At 51.2% G+C, this 25,982-nt stretch overlaps 2 protein-coding genes across 13 annotated transcripts in view; both read right to left on the reverse strand.

The window, feature by feature from the left end:
* Positions 1-3,929: 3,929 nt before the first annotated feature.
* LOC130842649 (paraneoplastic antigen-like protein 5) lies at positions 3,930-5,734 on the reverse strand. Its single transcript, XM_057719332.1, has one exon. It carries the CDS (start codon positions 5,732-5,734, stop codon positions 4,394-4,396), a length of 1,341 nt encoding a protein of 446 aa, XP_057575315.1. The 3' UTR covers positions 3,930-4,393.
* An 11,254-nt stretch (positions 5,735-16,988) lies between these two features.
* Positions 16,989-25,982, reverse strand: part of ZNF185 (zinc finger protein 185 with LIM domain) — a 57,802-nt gene continuing 48,808 nt past the window's right edge. For 3 of the 12 annotated variants that reach the window (XM_057717789.1, XM_057717782.1, XM_057717790.1), the window contains 5 exons: positions 25,834-25,914; positions 24,668-24,739; positions 23,329-23,431; positions 20,236-20,334; positions 18,914-19,299 (listed from right to left, as the gene is read on the reverse strand). In XM_057717789.1, the coding sequence (XP_057573772.1) occupies positions 20,236-20,334; positions 23,329-23,431; positions 24,668-24,739; positions 25,834-25,914 (355 nt within the window). In that variant the 3' untranslated portion in view covers positions 18,914-19,299. Of the gene's footprint in view, positions 19,300-20,235; positions 20,335-23,328; positions 23,432-24,667; positions 24,740-25,833; positions 25,915-25,982 lie in introns of all 12 variants that reach the window. The other 9 variants (XM_057717779.1, XM_057717780.1, XM_057717778.1 and 6 more) reach the window with 6 other exon arrangements.

Genomic DNA, 25,982 nt, shown 5'->3' on the forward strand with positions numbered 1-25,982 from the left:
TTGGGGCTTAGGACTTCAACACAGGAATTTTGGGAGGGATACAATTCACTCCATAAGACTGGTTGTTTGCAGTAAGTCATTTTCCAGAACACAAAAGGATAACGGAATTTCTTAACCATCCACTGCTTTCCAGGATCACAGGGCTCAAGTGAAGTTCAACACTGTCAGCAGGCAACTGGGGAAGCGGGGCAGCCCGAGGAGCTGACAGCCAAAGTGCTCACAGGAAGGCCCTGCACCCGGCTCTGGAGCAGGATAGAGGCTCCAGACCCCAAAGGTCTGCACCGCAAAGAAGGGCTGCACCCCAAACGACAGGGGGTTCAAGTGGGGAAAACCTCAGAGGGCAGAGCTGACTCCTGGGCACGGGGCCAGCCTGGCTAGGCACGAATGCGGGGCGCACAGCTCTGGGGGCCCTCAGCAGACAGGGGATGTGGGTCCATCGCCCAGGCCTGGGGCAGTGGCTCGAGATCACCTGGTCTTTGAACCTTGCCCACTGGCCCTAGGTGAAGGAGCCCGGGGAGGGGGGGGTGTGCAGCGCAGGAAGAAGGGTGGTCCCACTGAACAGGCAAAGGAGAAAGAGAGCTGAGGGGGGACAAGTGCACATTCCTCTTTCCAAATCCTCTCCCTACTGGGAGAGGCTGGGAGGAAGCGGCCTCCTGGGGGATAGGGGTGGGGTCCTCTCTCTTCTGTGCCGGGTCCAGGAGGAGGACGGCTGATTCCCAGGGTCCCTCTTGGGTCAGCCTGCCTGGGGTCCAGCCTCCTCGGGACACCCCTGCTGTGGGAGGGGCGGGAAAGTGGAGGCCCCACGCTACCTAGGAGGACTCAAACCCACCAGCCAACCAACACAGGCGCACACACCCTCTCACACACGTTCGATGACACACACCGCTCCGACAAGTACACTCTGTCACCTGCGTGCTCTCACACACACCCTTGCACACTCCCACTCACTCACATACACTCCCATCTGCTCAGGGACACTCTGAATGAGGGAGAGACGATGGACCAGCACCCTCCCATCCCCTCTCTTCTTGTCCTGCCCCCCAGGTGCTCAGGGGCTGGTGGAAAGAGGCCGGTTGCCACGGCAGAGCTGACACTCACGGGGCCCACCTGGGGCCTCTCCTCAATCCTGCAGTGCACTGTGATGGGACATATCCAAGTGTCCCCATAACAAGGGACCAAGCCCATTGGGCCGAGGAAGCTGCAGGCATGGCCCTTGGCACCTCCTTTCCAACACCCCCCTGCAGGGAGGGGCCCAACCCCTCCTCCCCGCCCCCGAAGAGTCTGAATCAGTTCAAAGGCAGATGGAGGGCAGCCCCCAATTTAGGTGGGCTCGCCCATCTCCTGGAGTGAGAAGGCAGGACCAGGGAGGGTTGAGGAGGGTGGTTCCTGGCTCCCCACCCCTGATAACAGCCCCTCCGAGAACCACGCCTCCAGGCACGGCCCTCAGGGAGGGGTCTCCCGGAGCAGCAGTGCCTTCCACCCTGGCCCATGCCCTCCTCAGCTAGCACCTAGGGCTCCGAGGGCTGCAGGGGTCCAGAGCCAGCCTCTGGGCAGGAAGGGGACATCCCCAGGCCCCGTCTACAGCCTCCCACACACAAGCCTCCCCTCCCGCCTCCTGCCTGCTCCCAGGACACGGGACTGGTGCAGGGGAGTGGGACAGGAAGGGGCTGCCCTGCCCCTCAGGGGGCCGCCCTGTGCGGGACTCAAGGTGGAGGACAGCTCTCCCTGCCCTTCCGCGCCCCCGCCCGGGGCCTCAGGGCTTCGGAGCTCCTGCTGGCCAGCCCTGCTTCCCTCTGCCCTCACACACCCCCAGGTCCCCAAATGTCCCTCAGTGCCTAGACCGGGGCTGGCCGCTGTTGGCCAGCAGGGGTGGACGGATCTCAGGCAGGTGGGCAAACACCCCCCCCCACCCTAGCATCCTGCAGCGCACTGCTGGAAGGGGCCTCTGACCTCACGCCTGGACCCTTCTGTGGCCGGCTGGTCCTTGGGATGGCGCACGTGAGCTCCCTGAACCGTCTGGGGGCCCCGAGCCCCACACAGCTGCCAGGGAGGCTGGGGCCTCGGGTGCTGCCTGCTGTCCCTCCCCCGCCCACTCATTCCCGGGGGCTCCGCCGGGTTCCCTGGGACCCAACCAGCCAGGGCCCCGGCCCACAAGGCGCTGTCGCCCGGCGCCGTCCAGCCCAGGAGACCACACAGACCCTCTCGGACCCTGCCGGGACCGTACCCCAGCGCCCACTCGGAGTACCAGGCCACGGTTGCTCCCCCACCCCCGCCTCCACCCCCAGCAGCCCCATCCCTCCCTTGCCCACAGCAGAGGCCAGACTCAGCTGAAACGTTCAGGGAAATTTACTGAAGAGAAACATGGACTGAAACCATTGAACAGAGGGCATGACAACACACAGAGAAACTTGTAACGGTCACTGGAGTCCACGGGTCCCGGGCCCCTCCTCCCGGGGTCCCCAACGAGGTGCTTCCGCTGCCCCCCCGACCCGGTGGCCCTCCCTCCCCCCACAGTCTCCCTTCCTGAGGGCCCCGCGGGCGGCCTCTTGCCAGGACGATGGGCTCCGGCGATGCCCGCTCAGCCCCCAGGGCCCACATGCCCGGGGCCTGGCCCTGCCCTGTGGCGGGCACTGGACAGTCACACAGCAGGGCACGTGCCACCCAGCCAAGGATGCCGCTGAGTCTCGAGGAACAATGGGCTGGGTGACTCAGCAGACCACAGGCGCTGGTCGAGGTCTTCCTTCCCGAGGTCCCAGGCTGGGCGCCAGCCGTGGCCTCGTCCTTGCCGTCCTTCCCACGCGCTCCTGGGACTGGGCTCGGGTCTCTGCGCTGGGACCGGGGTGGGGGGAACTGCTCGGAGAAGAACACACGCACATCTCCACAAGAACAAGCAGCGCTGGGCCTGCATCTACACCCAGAAAGCACGCGTCGTGCTCACGACACTGGCCCACAGTGAGCAGAGCTTTGGCTGGTGCTGAAGCCCAGGGCACGTGGCTGGGCGCAGGGCTGGCTGCCCGGGTAGGCGGGGACCCCCGGCCCCGGTCCACATGCACCTCAGGGCTCTGCAGGGGAACCATGGCTAGGCTGTGTGTGTTGGGGGGGGGAGGGGAGTGCAGGCTGGGAGGATGGTTCCTTCACACCTGGGTCACTATGGGGCCTACATGGACACATCACATTTGGGCTTCCCAGTACAGGAAGCAGCCTGCCCCAGGGGAGGCTGAACAGGGGTCCCCTCTCCGGAGGGAGGACCAGGCACCTTCAGATGGCCCCTGACGGTCTCCCAGGCCAGTTCTGAGTGGCAGCCGCCTGCAGATGCCCCTCATCTGTGCCAGGGCTGGGCTCTCAGGGCTGCCCCCAATTGGCAGCCTTTGGGGCTGGCCTTGGCATTGGCAGCTGGTGAGTTCTGGTTCTCCAGGCCAGTCCCAGGTCTCCAGTGGCCATGCACAAACCAAAGAACAAAATACCCCTCCCTCCCACCAGCAAATTCTTCTCTTCTTTTCTTCCTCCTCCTCCTCCCCCTCTTTCTCCTCCACTTCCTATTTCCTCCTCCTCCTCTTGTCCTCCTTCTTCAAGTCCTCCTCCTCCTCTTCCTCCTTTGGAACAAAAGTTTCCCTACACACCCACTCTCAGGAAAGCCAGTTCTGGGGTACTGGCCCACTAGGTACCCAGCGCCCTGCCTGCCAGGCTGAGTCCAGGCTGTTGCCTGGGATCATCTCCTCAGTCTCTGCTGTCCTTGTGCCTACAGTCCTTTCAGGCTGCAGGGGGAGGAGACTGCCTGTAGGCTGGTGCTGGGTGCCCAGGGCCTGAGTCCACTACCCTCACTTGCGCAGAGGCTCCAGGGTGCTGCCTTCCTGGGGCTCCCCTAGAGCAGTGTAGATGATCCTGAAGACGGGCTGGACCCTGCGGTCTCCCCTACGGGGCATCTCCTCTCTGCCCCACAGCTCTTTCTCGCCAGCGCTGGCTCCTTCCGCCTGGTGCAGCCCCGGGAAAGGCTCCTCCAGGCCCCCCGTGGCCTGGGGGCCAGTCTGCATCGTTAGCTCAGAGCCCACAGGGTGGGCCCTTGGGGGTGGCCAGGAGACGGGGCTGATGCCAGAGCCCCTGACTACACCTTCTTCAGCCTCTGCTGGGTTGGGGTGTCTGTCTGAGGCTCGCGTACCCCATGTGCTGCGCATGGTGGCCCCCTGCTTGTGTTGCCGGTGCCTCCCTGAGCTGATTTTGGCTTGTTTGGTGGAGTCCTTTCCAGCTGCTGGAGGCTGAGGGGGCCGGGCCTGGGCCTGGCTGCTCTGCCCCTCTGCCCCACTCAAGGCCCCTGCTGTTTGTGTGGACGGCCCCTTCCCCTTGTTAACATATTTCTGTTGCCTGCTAGGGGAGGGGGTGCCTGGATATCTTGAGCCTATGCTTCCTGGGACTTGGGGTGGCTCGTGGCCCCAGTCCCCCTCTCGTTTCCCGACTCTTCTGCTGCAGGCTGAGGACTACGCTTTATTGAAGGTTGGTTCTCAGCCCCAGGACACGCTTCCTGGCTGTGGGCTCCGACGCAGGCCCCGTAGCTGCACGGCAGCTGCTTGCGCTTCAGTGATGGGGTAATCCCTACCTGGACGGTCTGAGTGCAGCGCTCACTAACCTGCCCTGCCTGCACCATGACCTGAGGTATCGGGACACTGGCTTCTACCAGTACCTGCCTGCCCGAGGCCCTGTGGCCACTTCCTACTTGCCTCTGCTGCTCCATGGTCACTGCCATGGTGGTCTCCCCCTCGTCATCTCGAATGAGCTTCATTAACTCTAGGAAAGTGGGCGCACACCCTCGCTGATCCAGGAGATTGAGCTTGCCCCGGAGGGTGGCGGTCATGGAGGCCCGAGCTAGGATGTGTTTCAGGCGAAACATGTCTGTGCTTCTCACTGACAAGGGGTTGTGCTGCACGGCCTCATGCAGCAGGGGCTCTAAGCGTATCAAAAAAGCAGAGAGTCTCTCTCCAGGCTTCTGGACAGCCTGGAGGCACTTAATCTGTGAGGCTCTACTGTCCTCTTTATCCCCAAAGATCTGCTTCAGGGCGTCCAGGCACTGCTCCACGGTCATGGAGTCATTGTTGGCCCGGAGCACCCGCAAGATGGACAGGGCAGAGCCACGTAAGCTCTCCAGCAAACGCCGCTGCTTCTCTGCCTCAGATACCTGCCACATCTGCATCATCTCAGTCACCTGCTCTAGCCAGATTTCAAATTTCTCTTCACCTGGGCCTGGGGAAGCATTTCCCGAAAACACCTTCAGTTTTCGGTACCACGTGCTATCGTTCAGAGGCTGCACGACTGGTGACTTGACTTGAGCCAAGTCCTCCAGCTTTACACCCTCAAGGTGAGTGCTATACCCCAGGACTTTGGCCACGTCTACCATTCTCCGGCCCTCATCTTTCAGGAAGTAGTTCAGTCTGTTGATAAATTCGGCATCTGGGTTACGGGGTTTCACCACCACTTCCCAGGCACCTCCCTTTCCTGGGATCTGACTGGGTATCGTAGCATAATTGACAGTGTCAGCCAATTCAATGAGAGCTGCCTTAGCATTGTCTTCCTTTCTGAAAATTCTGCCCAGTACCTTGTAGGCACACAGGGGCCGTAAGCCCGCCTTCAGGGTCTCTTTAATTTCTGCCTCACTACAGTCCATGGGGATCCCTACAATCAGCAGGGCCTTCCTGGGGTCCACGTCCATGCCCTTGCACCAAACCTCCAACAGAGTCACAGCCATTGCTCCCACTTCCTATGGACTGACCTAATACTAGGGGCAGTAATCAGCTCACAGAGTTTGACCAGGACTCAAGGAGTTCTGAGTTAATGTCAAGTATGAAGGCAGAATCGTTCCAGGTTTCCTGTAATGCAAATGGAGTGAAAGCATCATTAATGCCCACCCTCCCACCACCACCAAAAGCCCCTCCACTGCCCCCACTTCTGGTCACAGGGATTCAGTCCCTGCTTCCCAGGGCTTCCCCAGTCATTGGGTGGAGGGGTCTCTTTAAGCCAAGGTCCCCCCACCTCATCCCCTCCCTGCTGACCTCCACTTGCCATGGGCTCCTCCTCAAAGTCCGAGGACTCTGCTGTGGGTACTGGAGGTTCCTGTGGTGAAAAGGCCAGCGTCAGGAGGTGGGGCCTGACAAAGCCCTCCAAGCAGGAGAGGACAGGAGGCTGTCCCACTCCCTGGCTCAGGGCTGTTCAGGCCCAGGGCACCTGGTACCCACATCTCTGCAGCAATGTTGGAGGGGAGAGACGTGGAGTCCCCCTCTTTCTCAGAAAATGCCTGACAAGGGAGAAAGATGGCTGCAGCTGTGCACAAGTTAATGAAACTGGTGGGAGTGGAGAACGTGTGACAAGCTACAGTGGTGCCAATGGATACCGACAACAGCATGGACCATGGGTTTCCATCGCAGAGGGGTGTCATGTGGTAAGATTAAGGAGCAACAAGTGATGTCACTGGCCTCCCACGAAGTGTCATTTGTTGTTGGGGGGAGGGGAGATGCGGGGTGGGCAGCAAGGATCAAGTGCTGAAAAACAGGAGCCTATGGTTTCAAACTGCGTGGAAGCTAGAATCAGGGGCAGAAAAGGGACCCAAGAGGGTCTCCAGTGCCACACTGCAGAAACAGACAACTCTCGCCCTAGATGTGACCCTAGCCTGCAGACCCTAGAAACCGTGGCAGGCAACCCCGCCTCTCCTGACTTTTGCCAGGGTTACAGAGGCCTCTCCTAACGCAGGCCCACCTCACAGCTGTTCAGCATGCCTGTTAGGCAGTGCAGATGCCGGGGTTCCACCCACACTCAACACTAGGCCTGCCCTCTAGCTCTGACCACAGACAGTTCCTGGTGCTGGAGTGGTGGGTGTTGGATCTGTCCAAGGCACGGCAGAGGTACTTTGCTATGCTTCTGCCTGACACGCCCCTGCTCAGGTTGTGCCAACTGTGGGCCTACAGAGGTGCCCACAAGCACTCTGGTACAGGGATACAAGAAACTGCTCAACTGGTATTCGGTGCTAGTGAAGCAGGGATCCTACAGTGACATTATTGCCCCGCCCTCAATTCCACCCCCTCCCTCAAACCTTGCCCCCACTGCCCCACCCCCACTAAAGAGCAACCTACGCTTTAAGCCGCACCCCTAACTCCAAGCCTGCCCTCAAGAAGATTGATCCGTCCCCACCAAGCACCACCCCTCACCCCTCCAAGGCGCCCCCCTTCCCCCCCAAGCTCCACTCGCAAATGAGCTCGGCCCCGGATGCCAAGCCCCACCCCAAGTCCTACCCCTTCCCAAGATCCCTCCCCCAGCCAAGCCCCATCCCCACCGAAGCCCAGTCCCTGAGGGGGAGCCCAAGCCCTACGGAAGTTCAATCTCTGACCCCACCAAGCCCCACCCCTTCCCATGTCCCATCCAATCACTCACATTCCATCCGCAATGAAGCCCTGCCCCCACCCGAGCCCCATCCCTGCCCCCACCCGAGCCCCATCCCTGCCCCCACCCGAGCCCCATCCCTGCCCCCACCCGAGCCCCATCCCTGCCCCCACCCGAGCCCCATCCCTGCCCCCACTCAAGCCATGTCCCACCCCTTCCCAAGCACCATCACTGTCCCAAGCTCTGCCCTCACTCGAGTCCAACTACTGTCCTCAAGCCTCCCGCCCTCATTCCCCTATGGCTCCCACCCAAACCTAAGCCCACCTCCCTAAGTCTCCCCACCTCTTTACAAACCCCCTACCTCAAACACGCCTCATTTCAGAGCAGGAATACATCTGGTCAGTGGAAACTCGTGGCGGCCCGGAGGAAGGGCTGAAGCCACTTTCCCTCCAGGGTAAGGCCCAGAGCCACCAGTCCTGGCCGTAAGGGCTGTGAGCAGGGTTAGGTGTCGAACAGGTTCCCCTGCAATTCCTAGGCTGGACGCGGTGCCTGGAAATGGCACGCAACTGGTGCGCTGCCAGGCCTGAGGTAATGGGAGCCCACTTCCAGGGGAGACCTGTAGCCACCAGCCCCTGGGACGCCGAGGAAGATGGCAAGGGTCATTGTGGGGACCCCCATGCGGTCTGGGTTGCTTTCTGTGCCCCGGCCCCGACGGATACCTGCTGGAGACGCCTTCAGGCCAGAGCGCCGCAGCACCGCAGCCACCACGCGTCCGACGCCGCTGCTGCCGCGGTGCAGGCTGGGCCGGGAGCCCGTGGCGGGAAGAGGTGGTCGGTTGCCAGACCCCACCCCCTGCCCCCGCCGTGCTGCACACGGCCCACTCGCGGCTGCGCCCTAGCAGCGTGGCCCCCACCGCCCCCACGGAAGGCGGGGGGCCTCGCCTCGCCCCGCCCCGCCCGGCGCCCCTGTTATGGCTGTGTCTAGGCCGACCGAGAGCTCGAATCGGACGGGGGGTCCCTTACACGGCAGAGCTGGCCGGAGTCCAGCCTCGGGTCAGCTCGAAGGAGGCCGCCAGACCCGCCACGTGCTACGCCAGGCCCAGCGCCCTGTGCGGCCCGTGTTGGACGTGTCGGTTCCCCATTGGCCGGGCGCTGTGGCGTCACAGACACCGGGCGCTCCCCGGACTTGAATATTCCAGGCGCTCCGCACAGGGCCTGGTGCAAAGGTAGAGCCCTCGTGGGTGCTTCCTACATGAAATCCTGAGCCTATTTTGTTTTTAAACTGGGCTGTTTTCTGGGGGAGGACGGCAAGAAATACAGCGGCTTCCTGTAAAAAGGCAAGGGCATGAAAAGTTTTAGGGTTCAGCAAGAGACCGAAAAACTATCAAAGGATTCCACTCTGCCATTAGTCTCTTCCCTTCACGACCTAGTACTAACCACCTAGTACCCAAACTGCTTCCCGCCCTTTTCCAGAGGAAATTTCTTCCACAGAGGGAAGACTGGAATATTTTCCCTGGGGCGCGCGGGCCCCTAACGCGCTCTTCCGCTCTTCCGGAAAAAGGTGTGGGTGGAGTTCAGGTTGTCGCGCTGAAAAGTATGCACAAATCCGGTAGATCTGCATAAAAATGCAACTGCTGATTCAGGAGGACTGGGCTGGGACTGAGATTCTGCATTGCTCAAAAGCTAGGTGACTCCTATGCCGCAGATCCCTGAATACGTTTGGAGTACCAGGGCTCTGAAGCCAGTGTAGTCACTTTTCGGGACCAGGTTTCTTTTGCTTTGTTTGGTATACAGAAGAGGCTTTTCGATAATGTTTTAATAAAAATATTAAAAGCGAACCAAATTTTAGATTAAAGATTTCTGGGCAAGATACTTGCAGAATCCCCTTTAAGTGCAGATATTTCCTGTGTCTGAGAAGGGGAAGACAGGTCTGAATACGCCTTACTTAGAACGTACTGCTAGGAGGCTGTTAAATCAGTCCCCTTCCCATACCCAGAAAAAGCAGCTACCTGCCGGTGTCAGAAAGTGACGGACCCCAAGTGGGACATTTTACCTGAGGGCTCTCATAACACCAGTTCAATGTGGTTCCGTGAAGCCCCCTCTCAGCCACATGGCATTACAGATATGACAAGGTGTCACAAAGGGTGACACCATGGGAAGAGGGCTTCTGGCTGCCATCCTGCAAAACAGCAGAGGTTAAGAAATATGTCTGAAAACATACATTATATTAGGTTCAGGTTGTAAAATATAACGATGTTTGTGTATGTTGCAAAATGATCTCCACGATAAGTCTAGTTAACCTTTATTACCACACATAGTTTATTTTTTTTTTATGATGAGAATTTTAAAAATCTACTCTCTCAGCAACTTGTGAATATACAATACGGTACAGTGTTATTAACTATAGTCTCCATGCTGTACATCACATTCCCAGGACTTATTTATTTTCTGTGTATGTTTTTGTGTGTATGTATGCGTGTATTATATTTCCTACGCTGATAGTATTACCAAATTAGATTATAAAAGCCCTTCAAGGAGCTCCATTATTATTGGCTTAGAGATAATTAAGTGCTTTTATAAACTGATCTTTAAATGATCAGGAATTAATGAAAGTGAATTTATTCTCGCAAAACATTACTTCAGCAGCAATTATGTTTCATGTGTAGTATGTCAGCCTTAAAGATCATTTCCAAGATCTTCTGCTAACTTAAAACCTTACACTCACACTAAATTCACTATACAAGGTATGCAGGATGTGTTTTTGTTAAGGAAAAAGAATAATTTTGTCCTAAAGTAAAATGACTGGTTGTTCCAGAATGAAAAAGATGAGAAAGTGTAGGACAAAACCTGACTGGATATGGTTCTCAGAAAAGAGATTTTATTTCTTGTGGTCAATGCTGGCTAAAGTTCAATCCATTTGTTTGTGTATAAGATTTTTAAAAATGAGCTCTAATATCAAATAGTACACTGAGGCAAAGCTAGAATTTGATTTCTTCTGTTAAAATGGAAGCATTTCCTTAGATTATTGGTCTGCTCTTGATAAGAGGTAGTAGAAAGTTTTTCTTTGCTTTTTGAGTAATCTGCCTAGAAAGCAAAGATTCTTTCTTATCAGAATACTTTTCTTTGCTTTATGTTGACTTTATCACGGCCTTCAACCAAGTCTTGTCACTTTGGAAAGAACTAAGATTCTTTATAATTTCATTACCTCCAGTATTTACTTTTAAAATATTTTGTCACTTTGGTTAAATAGACAAGTCGTGTTTCTCACTGACCCATGATCTTATTTAAACAAATGTTCAAACCTCCTGACAACTTTTTAATTTTACTTTTCCCCACACTCAAATGCTAAGCGATATCTTCTTTTTTTTTTTTTTTTTTTTTTTTCCTGCTGTGCCAGGCAGCTTATGGAATCTTATTTCCCTGACCAGGGATTGAACCTGGGCCCTCGGCAGTGAAAGCACCGAGTCCTAACCACTGGACCGCCAGGGAAGTCTCCTGAGTGCCATATTCTTGAAACCTCATTTGAGTTTTCCCAGAGGGACTCTGGAAAATCACAAAGGATCTGTCACCTTGTAAAAACAGAGGTGCCAGAAATAATTAGGTTTATTTGATATATTGAGTTTCATGGGAGGCTTTGTCAAATCATAAGAGATGCCTAACCTTCCCTAGGTTACATTTGTGTGAGCAAAATGTTATTAATATAAGTGTTTCAGAAATCGTACGCATTTCCTGGAGGTTGGTCAGTGCCCTCACTGTTTATGATATGTCCTGGCGCTGCTTTGATTAATAGTAAACAGTGTGGAGTTGTCAATCATAATTCCAGTTATCTTTTAAAATGTTGCGTGCCACAGAAACAACCAGATTTCCTCGTGAATGGCATTATTTTTGCGATGAACTCTCATCAGATCTTTAACCATGGGTGTTTTAAATCTTTTGTCATGCACTAAGGCTTCCCTGAAAGCACTTAGCAGTCAGCTACAGGCCAGAATGCTTCATCTTCAAGAGAAAGGGACTGTCTCAGACCCCCATGGAAAGGAGTATGCCAGATGCTCTGAGGCACAAGCTTCTCATGACATTACTTAAATAACTTTGAAATCCTAACACTGGACTGAACCAGAATTTCCAGAACTCTAGTGAAGAAGCTGATGGGTTCATGAGGCTGAGCAGAACAAGCATTAATTACATAGAACTTAATGAACTCGTGAAGGACAATTATGGGTTTGGTTTGGAATATTTCTGATGCTTTCATGCTCTATATTCTGGATATAAGGAATCCCTTCTCATTTCTCTTAAGCTATCCATAACTCATAACAATTTAGTAGACTCACTTTCTTAAATGGAAGCAAAACATTTATCTTTTTCTCCCTGCCCAATCCCTCTAGAATTTGGAAATTCTTTTTGAGCACTCATTTTCATGGTACTACAATTATATGCCTAGGTTCAGTAAGAACCTGCCCTTCTTATTAACAGGACATAATTGGAAACACTGGTTATCTAACCAAGGCTTTGACTGGAATGTCACATTTGTAAATGATGTTCATACAATCAGAAATGACCTGACAATTTTAAGTAACTCAGCTTGAGTTTATGAGGCCAAGTCTTATAAAACTCCTTGGGAGCCTGACGCTCGGCTTACAGTGTTCTCAGGCTTACCGATGAGTAAGGAAGTTCTCTTTCTGGCAAGTCCGGGAAACTTAGGATGTTTTGGGTACCTTGAGAAGAGAGGAATTCGTATCTATATATACCTATACCTATATATATACATATATATAGATATAAACTCTGGTGGTGAGTTGTTGTTGGCTTACTAGACTTGAGAGGCTTTAAAAGTCCAATCTGAAATTCTTATTTTTTCTTTCTTTTTCCAGCTCTTTATTGGAGTACAATTGCTTTACACTGTTGTGCCAGTTTCTGCTGTACAGCAAAGTGACTCAGCTGTATTTATACATATATCCCCATATCCCCTCCCTCTTGAGCCTCCTTCCCACCCTCCCCATCCCACCTCTCTAGGCAATCTGAAATTCTTCATAAAAACTTACAGCAAAGCAAACTTTAAAAGGCCTGTATGGCCAATTACCATCCTTGCTGCACCTGTGCAAATAATCAGGCCAAATCTAATAAGACCAGAATTAGTTTGCAATCAAGAATAACCTTATTTGAGATGATCTTTGATCAAAAAGAGGGTGACCATTGTGAGAAATTTTGCATTTCATTAGAAAACTGGAGCATCCTATGAGATTATGAGTTATGAGATTCTGGTTCTGTTCATTGTCTTTGAGCTATTTTGCCCCGCTTTGTAAACTTCATGGTTTTGTTACCATGTAACTATTTATTTATTTATTGGCTGCGTTGGGCCTTCATTGCTGCATATGGGCATTCTCTAGTTGTGGTGAGTGGGAGCTACTCTTCATTGCAGTGTGTGGGCTCCTCATTGAGGTGGCTTCTCTTGTTGCAGAGCATGGGCTCTAGGCTCACAGGCTTCAGTAGCTGCGGCATGTGGGCTCAATAGTTGTGGCTCACGGGCCCTAGAGTGCAGGCTCAGTAGCTGTGGTGCACAGGCTTAGTTGTTCCGCAGCATGTGGGATCTTCCCGGCTCAGGGATTGAACCCGTGTCCCCTGCATTGGCAGGCGGATTCTTAACCACTGCACCACCTAGGAAGTCCCTGACAGTTTATAAATTGGACTGAATCCTGTAATCTTGCACACATTGTCAACACTTGACAAACTTTCAGTTATTCCACTTTCTTTCAATATGTGGCTACAACCCTCCAAACTAACATTTCTCATTTTTGTCTCTTCCTCCTCATTTGGCACCACAGACCTAAAAACCTGACAGCCTAGATCCTTATGAAGACCCTAAGTTGCCTTGAAGCACAGATGAGTTGAAGAAAAAAAAAAAAGCTTGTTAATCAAACTTTGGTTTAGCCTCTTTCCTTCCTCCAGGCCCCTGAACTTTGACCCACCCCCAGCCTGAGTCAGCAGACAGCCCCTCCTGGAAATAGACTGGCCTCAGTGGAAAATATTCGCTGATCTGCTATGCAGTCATGCCACCATTTCATCCTACTTCCCCACATCCAGTTCTTTCTAACCTTGCTTACTCTTCTTTATAAAAGAAAAACTTTTCCCCTCACTTTTTGGATGCTTGCAGAATTTGTTATTACAGCATTCTCCCTGTTGCAAAAGTCCCCCTCTGTCTGTTGCAATATTCCCTGTCCCCTCTTTCAATAATTCTTCCGAATAAAAGTCTCTCCTTACTGAGTCTGTATTTTTTATTTGACAGTGCTTAGCAGACAATAAAACACATCCATTTTAAGTGTACACATGATGAGTTTTGACAGATGTATACCTCTATATACGCATCATCCCAATCAAGATTCAGAATGTTTCCATCACTCCATCAAAGAGTGCATACTGTATGATTCCATTTATACAAAATTCTAAAATACAAAGTAATCCATAGTGACAGAAAGCAGATAGCTGGCTGCAGGATTGAAGGATTACAAAGAAGCACGAGGAAAGTTTTGAGAGTGATGTATGTGTTCACTATGTTAATGGGGTGATGAGGCCAGAGATATACACACGTGTCAAAACTAATTAAGAATGAACACTTCAAATGTGTGTAGTTTGCTGTGTGTTAAGTATATCTCAATAAAGCTGTTAAAAATATGAATGTGCAGACAGTCTTCACAAAGAGTGGCCTGTAGCAACCACGCATAGCCAGAGGACTTTAGAGAGAGGCCCACACATTCCCAAGCGGAGAGTAGATGCAGAGGGCACCCAGAGGAGGCGGTCACGCTGATTACGTCATAAAGAGCGCAGCAGACAGGAGTTCCTGGGCAGTGGGGGGTGGGATGGGGAGGGAACACGGGCAGTGTTCACGATCAGGGGTCAGTGTTCAGAGGAAAAGAAATCCTGCAGATGGCATTAGATAACAGGCCTGGCACCCAAGGTGCTCCTTGGGTGACAGCACTGGGCAGAAGGTGTTCAGAGACAGAGCGTATACTGAGGAAGGCCTGGAGCAGGGATTTTTCATGGGACAGATGGCATGGTAGGAAACAGTCACAGACAGAGTGCACAGTGCAGAAGCCACTCACAGGTAGGGCATACGGTACAGAAGAAGGCTGGTTGGAGACAGCATGAACAGGGCCGCCCGTCAGGAAAGCAATGCCACTCCTTCCCAAGCAGGAAGGGTTGAGAACAGGGAATCAGTGGCTTACACAACCAGTAGAAGGCTGGAGCCGTGAAGGTCAGGGAGGCTGCTGCTGGTACACGAGGGAAAACCTGCCAATGATTCCAGCTGCCTGCAGGACTGTCATGGATGATTCTCATGAGGTTTCCCAGAGGCCACTGGGAAGAAACCCCACGTGTAACCTCTTTTTGACACCCCAAAGTGCCCAGTGCTGCTGCCAGAGAGTGGAGGCTTCTCCTTCTCTCCGGTAGCTGGGTAATCGAGCCCCAAGCACTCTGATGCGGGATTCTGTGACATGTAGTTCCTAGGATCATCCCTTATACCGAGGAGAAAAACTACAAAGGGGCAGAGATACAGCCTAGCTGCTAACAGCCAATCCAGCACGGTCCACCTCTCTGACCACTCATCATCCATAACACTCTCCTCTCCATATTTTTCTTCCAAAAGATAACAATAGCGACACGATGCTTCTGCTTAGCATGATGCAACCATACCTCATATAGGTGAACATGCCTTCACCTTCTCCAAGAAGCGGGGGACGTCAGAAGTTCCATTAGATACACTCATTCTCTGGGGGATATCTGTTCCTTCTCTAGTTCTGTCATAATTACACTTTGATATACTGTCATCTCTAGGTTAAGTTATATGATGAAGCACCACTCACAATTTAAATGCAGGATTTGGAAATGGGAGAAAGGAAAATAGTGGGGCAGAAGAGTCAAATGTATAATAACAAAGCAAGACAAGGTACGCATAGTTTCTATAGCTGTTATTTTTGCAACTGGCCATGAGGTCATAGTTGGTATTTGTAACTTCCTTCTTCCACTCACGTTTCAGATCCCTATGACCTCATCTAGCTGGTTGTGGTTGTTTCCCCGGCAGTAAGATACAAACCTTTACTCCTAATCCATCTGATGCCTTAGTGGTCCTGCCTGCGTGAGTCACGACAGTCATCCGTTACCTTGTATTATTGGACATGGGAACACTAAGAGACACTCCCAGGAAACTTTTCTCCTGGGTTTCAGACGTGGTCCTTCTTGCCTCCACTGTAGAGCAGTAACCCTTCTTCCCCTCGATAATCAGGAGCAGTCAGCCAGCCAGGTAAAATAATACCCTTCTTGATTCAGTGGCAAGAGGGGACCCAAATGGCCAGGTTGCCATCTCAACTTGGAATTCAGTGTAATCAGTGTTGAGTCAGCTGGTGGAGGCTTTCCTCCCTTGGGAACTTCACGGGGAAAAGCTATTGTGCAGAGAAACATCACAAGGGGAATGTGTTGTGTGGAAAGTCACAGGCGAAATACATTCATGAGCCAGAGTCCCCCAGAAGACCCTACATGGGCGTGTATGGGTTGGGGGCCCTCACAGGTGGATCTATAGAGGGGAAGGAGGAATAGCGGAGGCTGAGTACTAGGATCAACCAGCTTGGTGGGAACCTGGCCTGATAAGTCACTTTTCAAAATAACACTACCCTATTTTTTTTTTTTAAGGTCTCTGTGTCACATACCCTCACCAACAGAGTCCTGGAAATATCTGGTTAGGAGCTACTGTGATACTTCCTGTCTTTTGAAGTGGTAAAACCTCTTCCTCCTTTCCCAGCGGTACTCATGTAGCCAAGATGGTGGCTGAGGTTGAGGTGAGAAAGTAGCTACCGGGACACTAGTTCAATTCCTACTGACGTCCCTGCTCAGTAGTGGATGTATTTCTCTGTCACGTCTTCTATCTTTGGACTGACTTCTTGATCACCCTTTCTGGCCCCAGACTGGATCAAGACATGGATGGCAGGCAAAGTATATTTTCAGATACAAAACTTAGAAGCATGGATCATGTGATAGGCAGAATGACTACTGAACAGGATCCTGACAGCCTGGGGCACCGGCCTTAATGAGCAAGATCAAAGTCTTGCCTGCCAGTACACATCTGGAGGAATGCCTTCGGATGTGTGGCTGGGGGACACCTTCGAGGAGGGTGTTTGAGACATGAGCATTCGGAATTACTGTCGGAGTTGATGGGACCAAGGCTGTTTAAATGGGAGAAGAGTTGACAGAGGAAGAACCCAACAAGCACATTTACCTATTTTAGGGGCTGGTATATAGAAGAGGGATTACAGATTCCCACTGGGCGACAGTGAAAGAGAACAGGTTGTAACTCAACTGAGCAATGCATTGCCACAGACAAAACGGGCTTGTAAGTTACTGAGCTCCTAGTCATTGCAAGTGTTCAATAAGGACAAGGCAGCCACCTGTTGGCAATGAAACGAAGGATGGGCCCAAAAGAAAAAAATATTCTTCATTAAGATCTGACAGGTCTAGAATTGCACACTTCCTGTACCTGCGTAGTTTCTAGATAATGCTGTGTTTTCTCTTCAGATTTGATACTTCTTAAAAGTATTTATTTGCTTTTGTAGAGAGAATTTTGATACTCCTTATTTATTTGCTTTTGCAAAGAGAGTGGCTTCAGGTAATAGGAGAAAATAAATGACACAGCCAAATACACCAAGGTATTACACTCAAAAAAGGAAACCTTACCATTTACACATGAAATATCTTACCATTTATTATAACTGTGTACATTAATGTGAGTTAAGCAAATATGATTAAAAATTCTAGGCAAATAAAAAGAAGCAAAAGTGTAATGCATCCACCTCTCTTAAGTCTGCAGAATTCCGTGCCGCCTTGAACATGGAAGAGATTTTTTTTCAGATTGGAATCAGTATCTTGCATGTTGGTTCTAGAACGCTCTTAAAGGCAGAGTGACTCGTGAAGGTGGGAAAGCCAGCCTGTCTTGGACCTCTTTATCCTGCCAAAACTCAGGGGTGGCCTGTCCCACTCAAAGGCACGACCTTTCTTTCCCTTTCACTCATTCATTCAACACCTATGTGTCAGTCCCTACCATGTGCCAAGTCCCAGGGTGAGGGCTAGCCTTGAGGAAAACCAGCTCATATTTTGTGTAAGTACACGGCCACCTTTCCCCTCCAGAGCAAACCTGGTGCACATCTATGCAAATAAATGGGACGTTCCTCTCTGATCATTTGGCGGGAAGAACAAGTCCACCAGCCAATGTGCACAGGGCTCAGAAACTGGAGAGAGACGGGGAGACATTTTCTATTAAACCAAGAGAAAAGGCCCTCATCTGTCAACAGAAAAACCGTCAGGTTGTCTTCTCAAGGAACTTGCACAGTGACGCGGGTCCCAAAGGCCGAGGAACCCAGTCAAACCTGAGCGGAGCAGCAGCTGACTGCATGAATGGGCCTGCATCTGCCCAGCTGGCCACCGGGTGTCCCTGTTCCAAGTACCTGGGGTCTCAGTAGTTGCCACTAGCTTGGGACAGAGTCTGGACTAGAAGACGGGAAGTCACTGAGGGCCCTGTGCTCAGATCCGCTAACCCACTGCAGCTTCCCCTGGGTTGACAAGCCCTTCTTTGGGAAGGTCTGTGAGTTAAATCTCTTCCCAGCCAAGAGGATTGAAGTTCAGAAGCATTTTCATGGAAAAGGGAGGTGAGGGGAGCCAGTTTGGCCCTTCTGTTATTTGATGGGGACCCAGAATGCCCCGAGTAGGAGGGCCAGTTCCCACCTTCCCCTCTTTGTAAAAGTGTGCCTCAGGGAAGGCCTGAGGGGTGTGGTGTTACCTGGGAGGATTAGGTAACCTCCACACAGTGCTTGGCATATACTCAACATTAAATCGATGCTCATGTTTGTGGTTCCTGTTCCTGGAGAGAGCATGGGCTCTGGAGAGACAGCAATGGTTCTGCACAATGCAATGACCACCTCGCTGAGCCTCAACGTCCTCATTTGCAGACTGGGGAGAAGAATACCCTCTGGACAAGATGAGCACGGGATTAATGCCACCACCTTGTGATAATGCCTGGTATGTAGCAAGGTCTCAAGAAATGTTAGCTGATTTTCTCCCTTGGTAATCCTGCCGGAGTCTATATACTCTAAAACCTGCTTTAGGGGACTTCTGGGTAAAGTTTAAGGGTCGGAAGTTGAAGGCAAATGTACGAATTAGCTATCAAGGTTCAGACACAGATGTCCCTTTGGTCAGTAGCTTCTTAAGAATCACATCCTATAGAATTTAAACCTCATGTGTAAACTTTCTAATACATGCGCACATGCCTGCAGGAAGAAACGCAACTACACTGAAAGGTAGGTGGGAGGAGGTAATTAAAATCTGCTGTGTAACTCAATCAAAAGCAACTAACTAGTTGTAAAAGTATATGGAAAGTTTAAAAAATATAAATGGCAAACAGGCGAGCTAAACATTAGCCTATGTCAATCCCCAGCATTCAATGTCTGCAATTTACCCACCAGGGATCGTCAACAGTCTTTAACCTGGACCCTCAGAAGCTTCAGGGGGTCTCCCAAAGGTACACGCAGAGCTGTGAACCGGGATGTGATTTGCTCTCTGTCCCAAGAGGCAGGATACACTGAACCCCATGCTCTTGTCTGTGCCTATCGCATCAGGCCATCTCCACTCATCAGGAAGCCGACTGGTCAATCCTCTTTGCTTGAGCCTGAAGTAAGATCACGGATGAGAAGTGCTTTCTAAGCTATAAAAAGCTACACACACAAGTAACTATCATAACATCATTAAGCTATGCTACTGGATGTAAGCAACTTCAACTTAAGAAGGGCAAAAACATGAAGAAATCAAATGGGGGAGGGAGGAAGTGAGAGAAGAAGAGCCAGCAACTTGGGGCAACTGGGAACAGCCGAACTTGTCCAGGAGTCATCAGCTGCTTCTTAGCGTGGAGGAGCTAAAAGAAAATTGAAGTATCCATGAGATTGGAAACACACACTCAACCCAATGAGTAGTCAGAGGCTCTTGGGGAGGGTGACTGCTGCAGGCATCAGGAGTAACAGTCCAGGTCGATGTGTCTTCTGGAAAAAGGGCAGAACAGGCTTGCAGCTGGTGGAGGGCCTGGTTGCTACCCATTCCCATAGCCTTCAAGGGAGATATTCTGCTCTGTGCTTCTAGTTGAGGAGCTGCTAAGGAGGAGGGGCTGCCAGGATAACCAGGCCCCATGAAGCTCAGACACCGGGGTCAATTCCACTGGCTGTTAGGACGCAAACCTGTCTTTAGGCAGAGCTGACAGTGTGGCCGACAGGCTGCCCAAGCACCAGGACAGCACCATCACTTGCCACACATGCCCACTTATCCTGGCCTTTACCTGCTGCTGGTCTCCAGCCATAACTCTTGTTTTACCGAGTACCCTGGCTACTGAGTCCTGATCTGATGCTATATGAGCAGTGGTGGAGGCAGCCCAAGGAACTGTGGCAGAGAGCCCCGGACCTGAATCTGAAGTCCTGGGTTGAGGTCCTGGTTCTGCCATCTACAGGCTGGGTGTTTTCACACGTCCCTTTCCTTTCTAGGTCTTTACTTCCTTGTCCCCAAATGAGGCTGACAACATAGGCCTGGCCGGCATCCCAGGGCAGCTAGAGGGCTTAACTGAGGTGCTGCATGGAAGGCGCTTCTTGAAAGGAAAAGACAATGACTCCTGCAACTTGGAAATGTCCATAGGGAGGGTCTTCATCTGTGCCACGTTAAGACTTCACGGTATCACAGGGTATAGGGACACAGAGACTTGGGGTCCCCTGAACATAAAGGCTAAGAGAGATACCAGTGTCCCAGGTTAAGACTCAGGGAGAGACCAGGGCACATTTCCTCCCCCTGATAAGTCTCCAACACCCACCTAGAAGAGCTTCTCATAGCATTTCCCACAGTGGATAGTGTCACGGTGAATAAAGATCTGATCCAGAAGCTCACCCATCGGTTTACTGCAAATCCCACACTGGAAGAGAAAACAAGCTAGAGGTCAACATACAAGTGAAGCAATACAAACGAGTGGAGCGGGCAGGCACTGCGCTGATGGCACATCCTGGACTTTGAAGCAGACCATTTAAAAATGGCAAACAGAGACAAAACCCAAACAAAAACAAAAGCAAAAACAAACAAACAAGTAACTAACAGGCAGAGTGATCACAGAGCAGTTAGGAGCCCAGGTTTCAGAGCTGGGCCTGGGTTTGAGCCCTAAATCCACACCTTATTAGCTGGGTGAGCTTGGGCAAGGTACTGAGGCTTTCTGAGCCTCCACGTCCTCATCTACAGGAGAGCTTTAATTGTGACATTTAAAGTCCAAAGGAAGGCGATAATGAAGATCCAATGAAAGGGAAGGCTATTGCAGCAGTCCAGCCCCTCTGGTGCATCTCTCCAGCCAATGTCTCAAGGATGAGAACAGCTAGCCATCTCCAGCGGCCCTTCCTGGTACCAGGGGTTAGAGCAGGGTGGCGTGCAGACAGTCTCAAAGAAGAGGAGACCGAGCCCCCATATATCTGGGACTCTAGCTGTCTCCAGGCCACGCCTGGACTAAGCCTTCTGGCTTCCAAGCTGAAAGCAGTGGAGAGCAGCTGCTATAGGATCCCCAACTCCCTGTATTCACTCTCATCAAGCACCCCTCTCATGGCTCTTCTATTTTTCAGTTCCTGTCTCCTGGCCACTTTCTCACTGTAAAGTCATCAGCCCTCTGTCATTTTAATGCAGATCCACTTAGGGGCTCCGCTCTGGGCTTGCAACGCGCTTCATGTTGTGGAGAACAGGGACCCTAAAAGCTTGTTAGGATGCTGTGCCCATACGTGTCCTCTCTTTCTTCCTAAATATAACCATACAAACGAGGGGCTTCCCTGATGGTGCACTGGTTGGGAATCTGCCTGTCCATGCAGGGCACGTGGGTTCGACCCCTGCTCCAGGAAGAGCCCACATGCCGCAGAGCAGCTAAGCCTCTGAGCCACGACTACTGAGCCTGTGCTCTGGAGCCCACAAGCCACAACTACTGAGCCCACATGCCACAACTACTGAAGCCCACGTGCCTAGAGCCCGTGCTCCACAACAAGAGAAGCCACTGCACTGAGAAGCCCGCGCACTGCAACAAAGAGCAGCCCCCACTTGTAGCAACTAGAGAAAGCTTGCGCAGCAACAAGGACCCAATGCAGCCAATAAATAAATAAATTGATTAAAAAAATACAAACTAGTATTTTAAAATGTCATGTCAATCTAACAAAAGTAAGACAGACCTATACTTAAAGATGGTGACAGGTTAGGTTATACAAAGGAAGTTGAGCAATGGAATGGCATCTCCTGGGAGGCTGCAGAATGTAGCTGGGACAACATTGGCTCTGGTGTCAGAACCGGGATTTCGACCCTCAGTTCTGAACGGCTCTGTGATCTTACAAAAATAACATCCTCTCCACCTCTGTGCTCGTGGACCCCAGGGGTGGCTCTCGGGCACCCGGCTCACAGTCCAAGAACTCCCCAAGAATACCAGCCCTCTCTATGCTGCCACAACTCCAAGTCCCCCAGACCTGTGTGAGCCCCAATCTGGCAAGTTTAAAATCCCCGCCACTCCGTGCCTCCTCCTCCCGCGCCTGTCAGCCTCTTCATTCCCACTTCCTCTGCACGCACGATGGAGACGTGTTCAGCCACCCGGAAAACACCCCTGGATACCCCTTCACCTCTGGCTCTGGACCCGCCTCCCTCACAAAGCCTTCCTGGGACTTGCAGCCACTCGAACTGCCCCCTTCCCCCAACGCCTGGCTCCGTGAGACCAAACGTGCCAAGAGTTGCTTAGGGCTCTGACTCCTGTAATTTTGCTTGCTGTTTAACACGGGTGCCCTATAATTAAAGTACGTAAGCAAAAGTTGACAAAATGCTCCAGGGCTTCTTTAAACTTTTTTTCCCTCCACCCTCTTTATTTTTTATTGCGATAAGAACACTTAACGGCAGAACTACCCTCTTAGCCGAGTTCTAAGTACAGCGTGGCTTGACCAACTACAGGCACTGTGCTGTGTGGATCCCTAGAACTTACTCATCTTGCGTACCTGACACTTTGCACCCTTAGACCATCGCCTCCCCGTTTCCCCCTCCCCAGGCTCCGGCAACCACCCTTCTATTCTCTTCTGTGGGTGTGGCTGTTTTAGATTCCTCGTATAAGTAGTGCTATGTAGTATTTGTCCTCTGTGCCTGGCTTACTTCACTTAGCATAATGTCCTCCAGGTTCATCCATGTTGTTGCAAATGGCAGGATGTCCTTCTTTCCTTAAGCGCTGAATAATATCCATTCTGCGTACATACCACATTTTCTTCAGCCACTCAACAGGAAACGCACATTTAGGTTGCTTCCATGTTTTGGCTATTGTGAACAATGCTGCAGGGAACAGGGAGTGCAGATACCGCTTTGCGATCTTGATTTCAACCCCTCTGTGTGTATACACACAAGTGGGATTGATAGATCGAATGGTAGCTCTATCTCTAATTTTTTGTTTGGCTTTGGTGTCAGGGTAATGCTGGCTTCATGAAATGACTTTGGAAGTGTTCTTTCCTCCATTTTTGGAAGAGTTCAAGAAGGACTGGCATTAATTCTTCTTTAAATGTTTGGTAGAATTGCCTGTGAAGAGCTGGCCCTGAGTTTTTCTTTGTTGAGAGCGGTTTGGTTACTGATTCAATCTCCTTATTGGTTACTGGTCTGTTCAAGCTTTCACTTTCTTCTTGGGTCCGTCTGGGTAGCTTGTATGTTTCTAGGATTTGATCCACTTCTTCTAGGTGGTGGTTTCCCTCACAGTACTAACCACAGAGAACTGCCAACACTCATTAACTCGCTTAGACTTGGGAGCTCACTGAGCTCCCAGTTCTGCAAAGCCTCTGAGGTGGAGCATGATCTCCACACTCCCGGAACCCATAAAGACTCCCCAGCTCTGGATGATGTTCTCAGCAGCACCACCCCTCTTCCTTACCTTAAAGCAATAGTCATGGCAGCAGATGCCAAGATGTTCTAGGGTAATCTTTGGACAGTCTCCGATCGCCCGGTTGCAGTAAGTACAGATCCCTTCACTTGTTCTGGGAAATGAAAGACAAGAACCCACGGTCAGGCTGGTATGCAGATCACTGATGTGATGCAGCCAGACCTTGTGGTTTGACACAGGCAGGCCGAGGTTGCTGCCAGGATTCGCAGCCTGCTGTCTTTTTCTGTGGTACGCAACTGGCCGTAAAGCCTTGGGCCAGACTGGACCTCAGTCCACTGTAGACTCTCACATTGTCTCCAGAAACCAGTCCTCTATCTTCACCCTACTCTCTATCGAATTTATGGACACTGCAGTGTGATTCTTATTCCAGGCAGCTTTCTTCTCCCTGTCCCCCTGAGTAGCATATCTGTATGGGATGCTGTTCCCCTCTAGAACAAGAAGACCCCTGTCTTCTCCTACAGGAGACGTGTCCTTGTATGCCCTACCTGGGCCTCTGTCTTGATGGCCCTTCTCCTCATGCCTGGGAGTACTGACTCCTGGCTGGAGTATTGCAGAGGCAGCATGGGTCCAAGGACTGTCACAAAGTCCATGTGGCTGTAGAGTCTGCTGGCACCTCATACTGAAGTCCTAGATACTGACTTGTAGATTATCTCCCCAGTTCCAGGATCCTGCCTTTGTTCCTCGAGTCACCCCTGCTTTTCCTCCTCAGACAGAACTTGCTGAATGTCCCTGCCTGACTTGCTGCTGGCCCAGGACTCAGTCTCTTGACAATGTCGCTAAAGACTGCAGCCCTCATCACAGCCCTGTTCCTCCCTCCTATTTTATCACCACCAGTTCCAGCTCAGTTAGTTAGATGACAGAGTGGAGACATTTCATATCAACACCTCCCTGGGACTTCCCTGGTGGTCCAGTGGTTAAGACTCTGTGCTTCCCATGCAGGGGGCACAGGTTCCACTACAGAGAACTAATATCCCACATGGCAAACAAACAAACAAACAGAAAACCAAACAAAACAGAAAACAAACAAAAACAAAAACACCTTACTTACCTGGGAGTACCCAGGGCCCTGGGGTTTAGTCCTCCTAGCTCTGCCACTAACTCACTGTGTTTGCCCTTTAGTCTTAGCTGGATTCAAAGGCTTTTGGTGTCACAAGTGTGACACCCCAATGAGGGAAGCAGTGCCCTAGGCTGTGGTGTGACGCATCACATTTGGTAATGGATCAGAAATAGCAAAGCAGCAGACAAAAGCAAGTGGACTTAGAGTGTCAGTCTCCCGCAGTTGCTTCTCCTCTGCAGGCCTGTGAGCTCCCTGGTGACATGGCACGCTTACCTCTCAGAGTATGGAGTACGGTCGTGTGGGAGTTTCTTCTGCATGTTGCATGAGTCCTCAATGCTGCCAACACTGCAGGGAGTGTGATGGGAGAGAGCAAGGCAGTCGTGAGTGGAGAATGCTACAGACACAGAAAGCAGTGGCCAGCGGCTGTGGCTGGTAGCGTGGGAGAGCTGCTGATGGGTATGGGGTTCCCTTTTTGGGTGATAAAAATGTTCTGGCATTGGATAGTGGTGATGATTGCACAATATGTACCAAAAACTACTGGACTATACACTTTAAAGAGTGAACTTTATTATATATGAATTATACCTCAATAAAGTTACTGGGAAAAATCACTCTAAGGAGTTACAAACAAAGAAAGTGAGGCTCATAAAGGTTGAACATATTGTCCAAAATGGCCCAACAAGTGGGAGGTGAGTGGGGACTTGAACTTGACCCCATGCCCATGATCATCATTCCACAGCAGCAGTGAAAGCTGGTCTGGAAACCCCAGCGGCCCAATCCTGAAATAAGGCCAGAATGCCCCTCTCTGTAAGTAAAATCCTCACCCTAGTAGTGGGGTGATGTGTCATAAAAAAAAAGCCAGGAGGACACTGTCTCAGTGTGGGTTGGTTTTTAGCTGAGGTGACACAGAGGTACCCTTCAAAATGACACCAGGAAGCAAGCAGACAGAGATGATGAGTGACAAGTTATGTATATATTAGGACCTGCAGTGAAATGTGTGTTCAAATGAGTCAACCTGGCATGCTGGAAAGACCACGGGAGCTGAAGAGAGGAGCCCTGACTTCTGGAACAGGATGGAATTAACTAGATGGTTCTTAAGGGCCTCACCAGCTCCGTCAAGAGTGATGCTCTCAGGATTTCACAAAAGAAAGCTTGTAGTCTACCAATAAACAAAGACAGGCAGAAACACATGGCACTGAAAGTGGAGTACAGGATGACATTATGATAAAAGGGGAGCACAAAGGCACTGAGTTAGGTAGAACAGCTGGAAAGGCATAAATCACGTCCATGAGCAATTAAACCATCCATGTATTCAATAAATGATTACATAGAAGGTACTCTGGGCCAGGTACTTAGTGAGGCACTGGGGATGCATGAATGAGACAACACAGGGTCTGGCAGGAGAAGGCTGTGATATGGAAATATCCAGGACTTCTTACCTGCCATAGAATGAAGACAGTGGCTTTCTGGAAGATACCTCGCCAGCATTCACATACTCCTTCACAAAGAGAATCCCCTTGCTGTAGGAAAAGCATAGTAGAACAGAAAGAAGTATACTGGGAGATTTCAGGAGACTATGCCTGACCTA

The sequence above is a fragment of the Hippopotamus amphibius genome, chromosome X, assembly GCF_030028045.1.
Source record: "Hippopotamus amphibius kiboko isolate mHipAmp2 chromosome X, mHipAmp2.hap2, whole genome shotgun sequence".
Lineage (NCBI taxonomy): Eukaryota > Metazoa > Chordata > Mammalia > Artiodactyla > Hippopotamidae > Hippopotamus > Hippopotamus amphibius.

What these genes read in the sequence shown, in the direction of transcription:
- LOC130842649 (XM_057719332.1), bottom strand. Translation starts at nt 5,734, where the DNA reads ATGGCTGTGACTCTGTTGGAGGTTTGGTGCAAGGGCATGGACGTGGAC.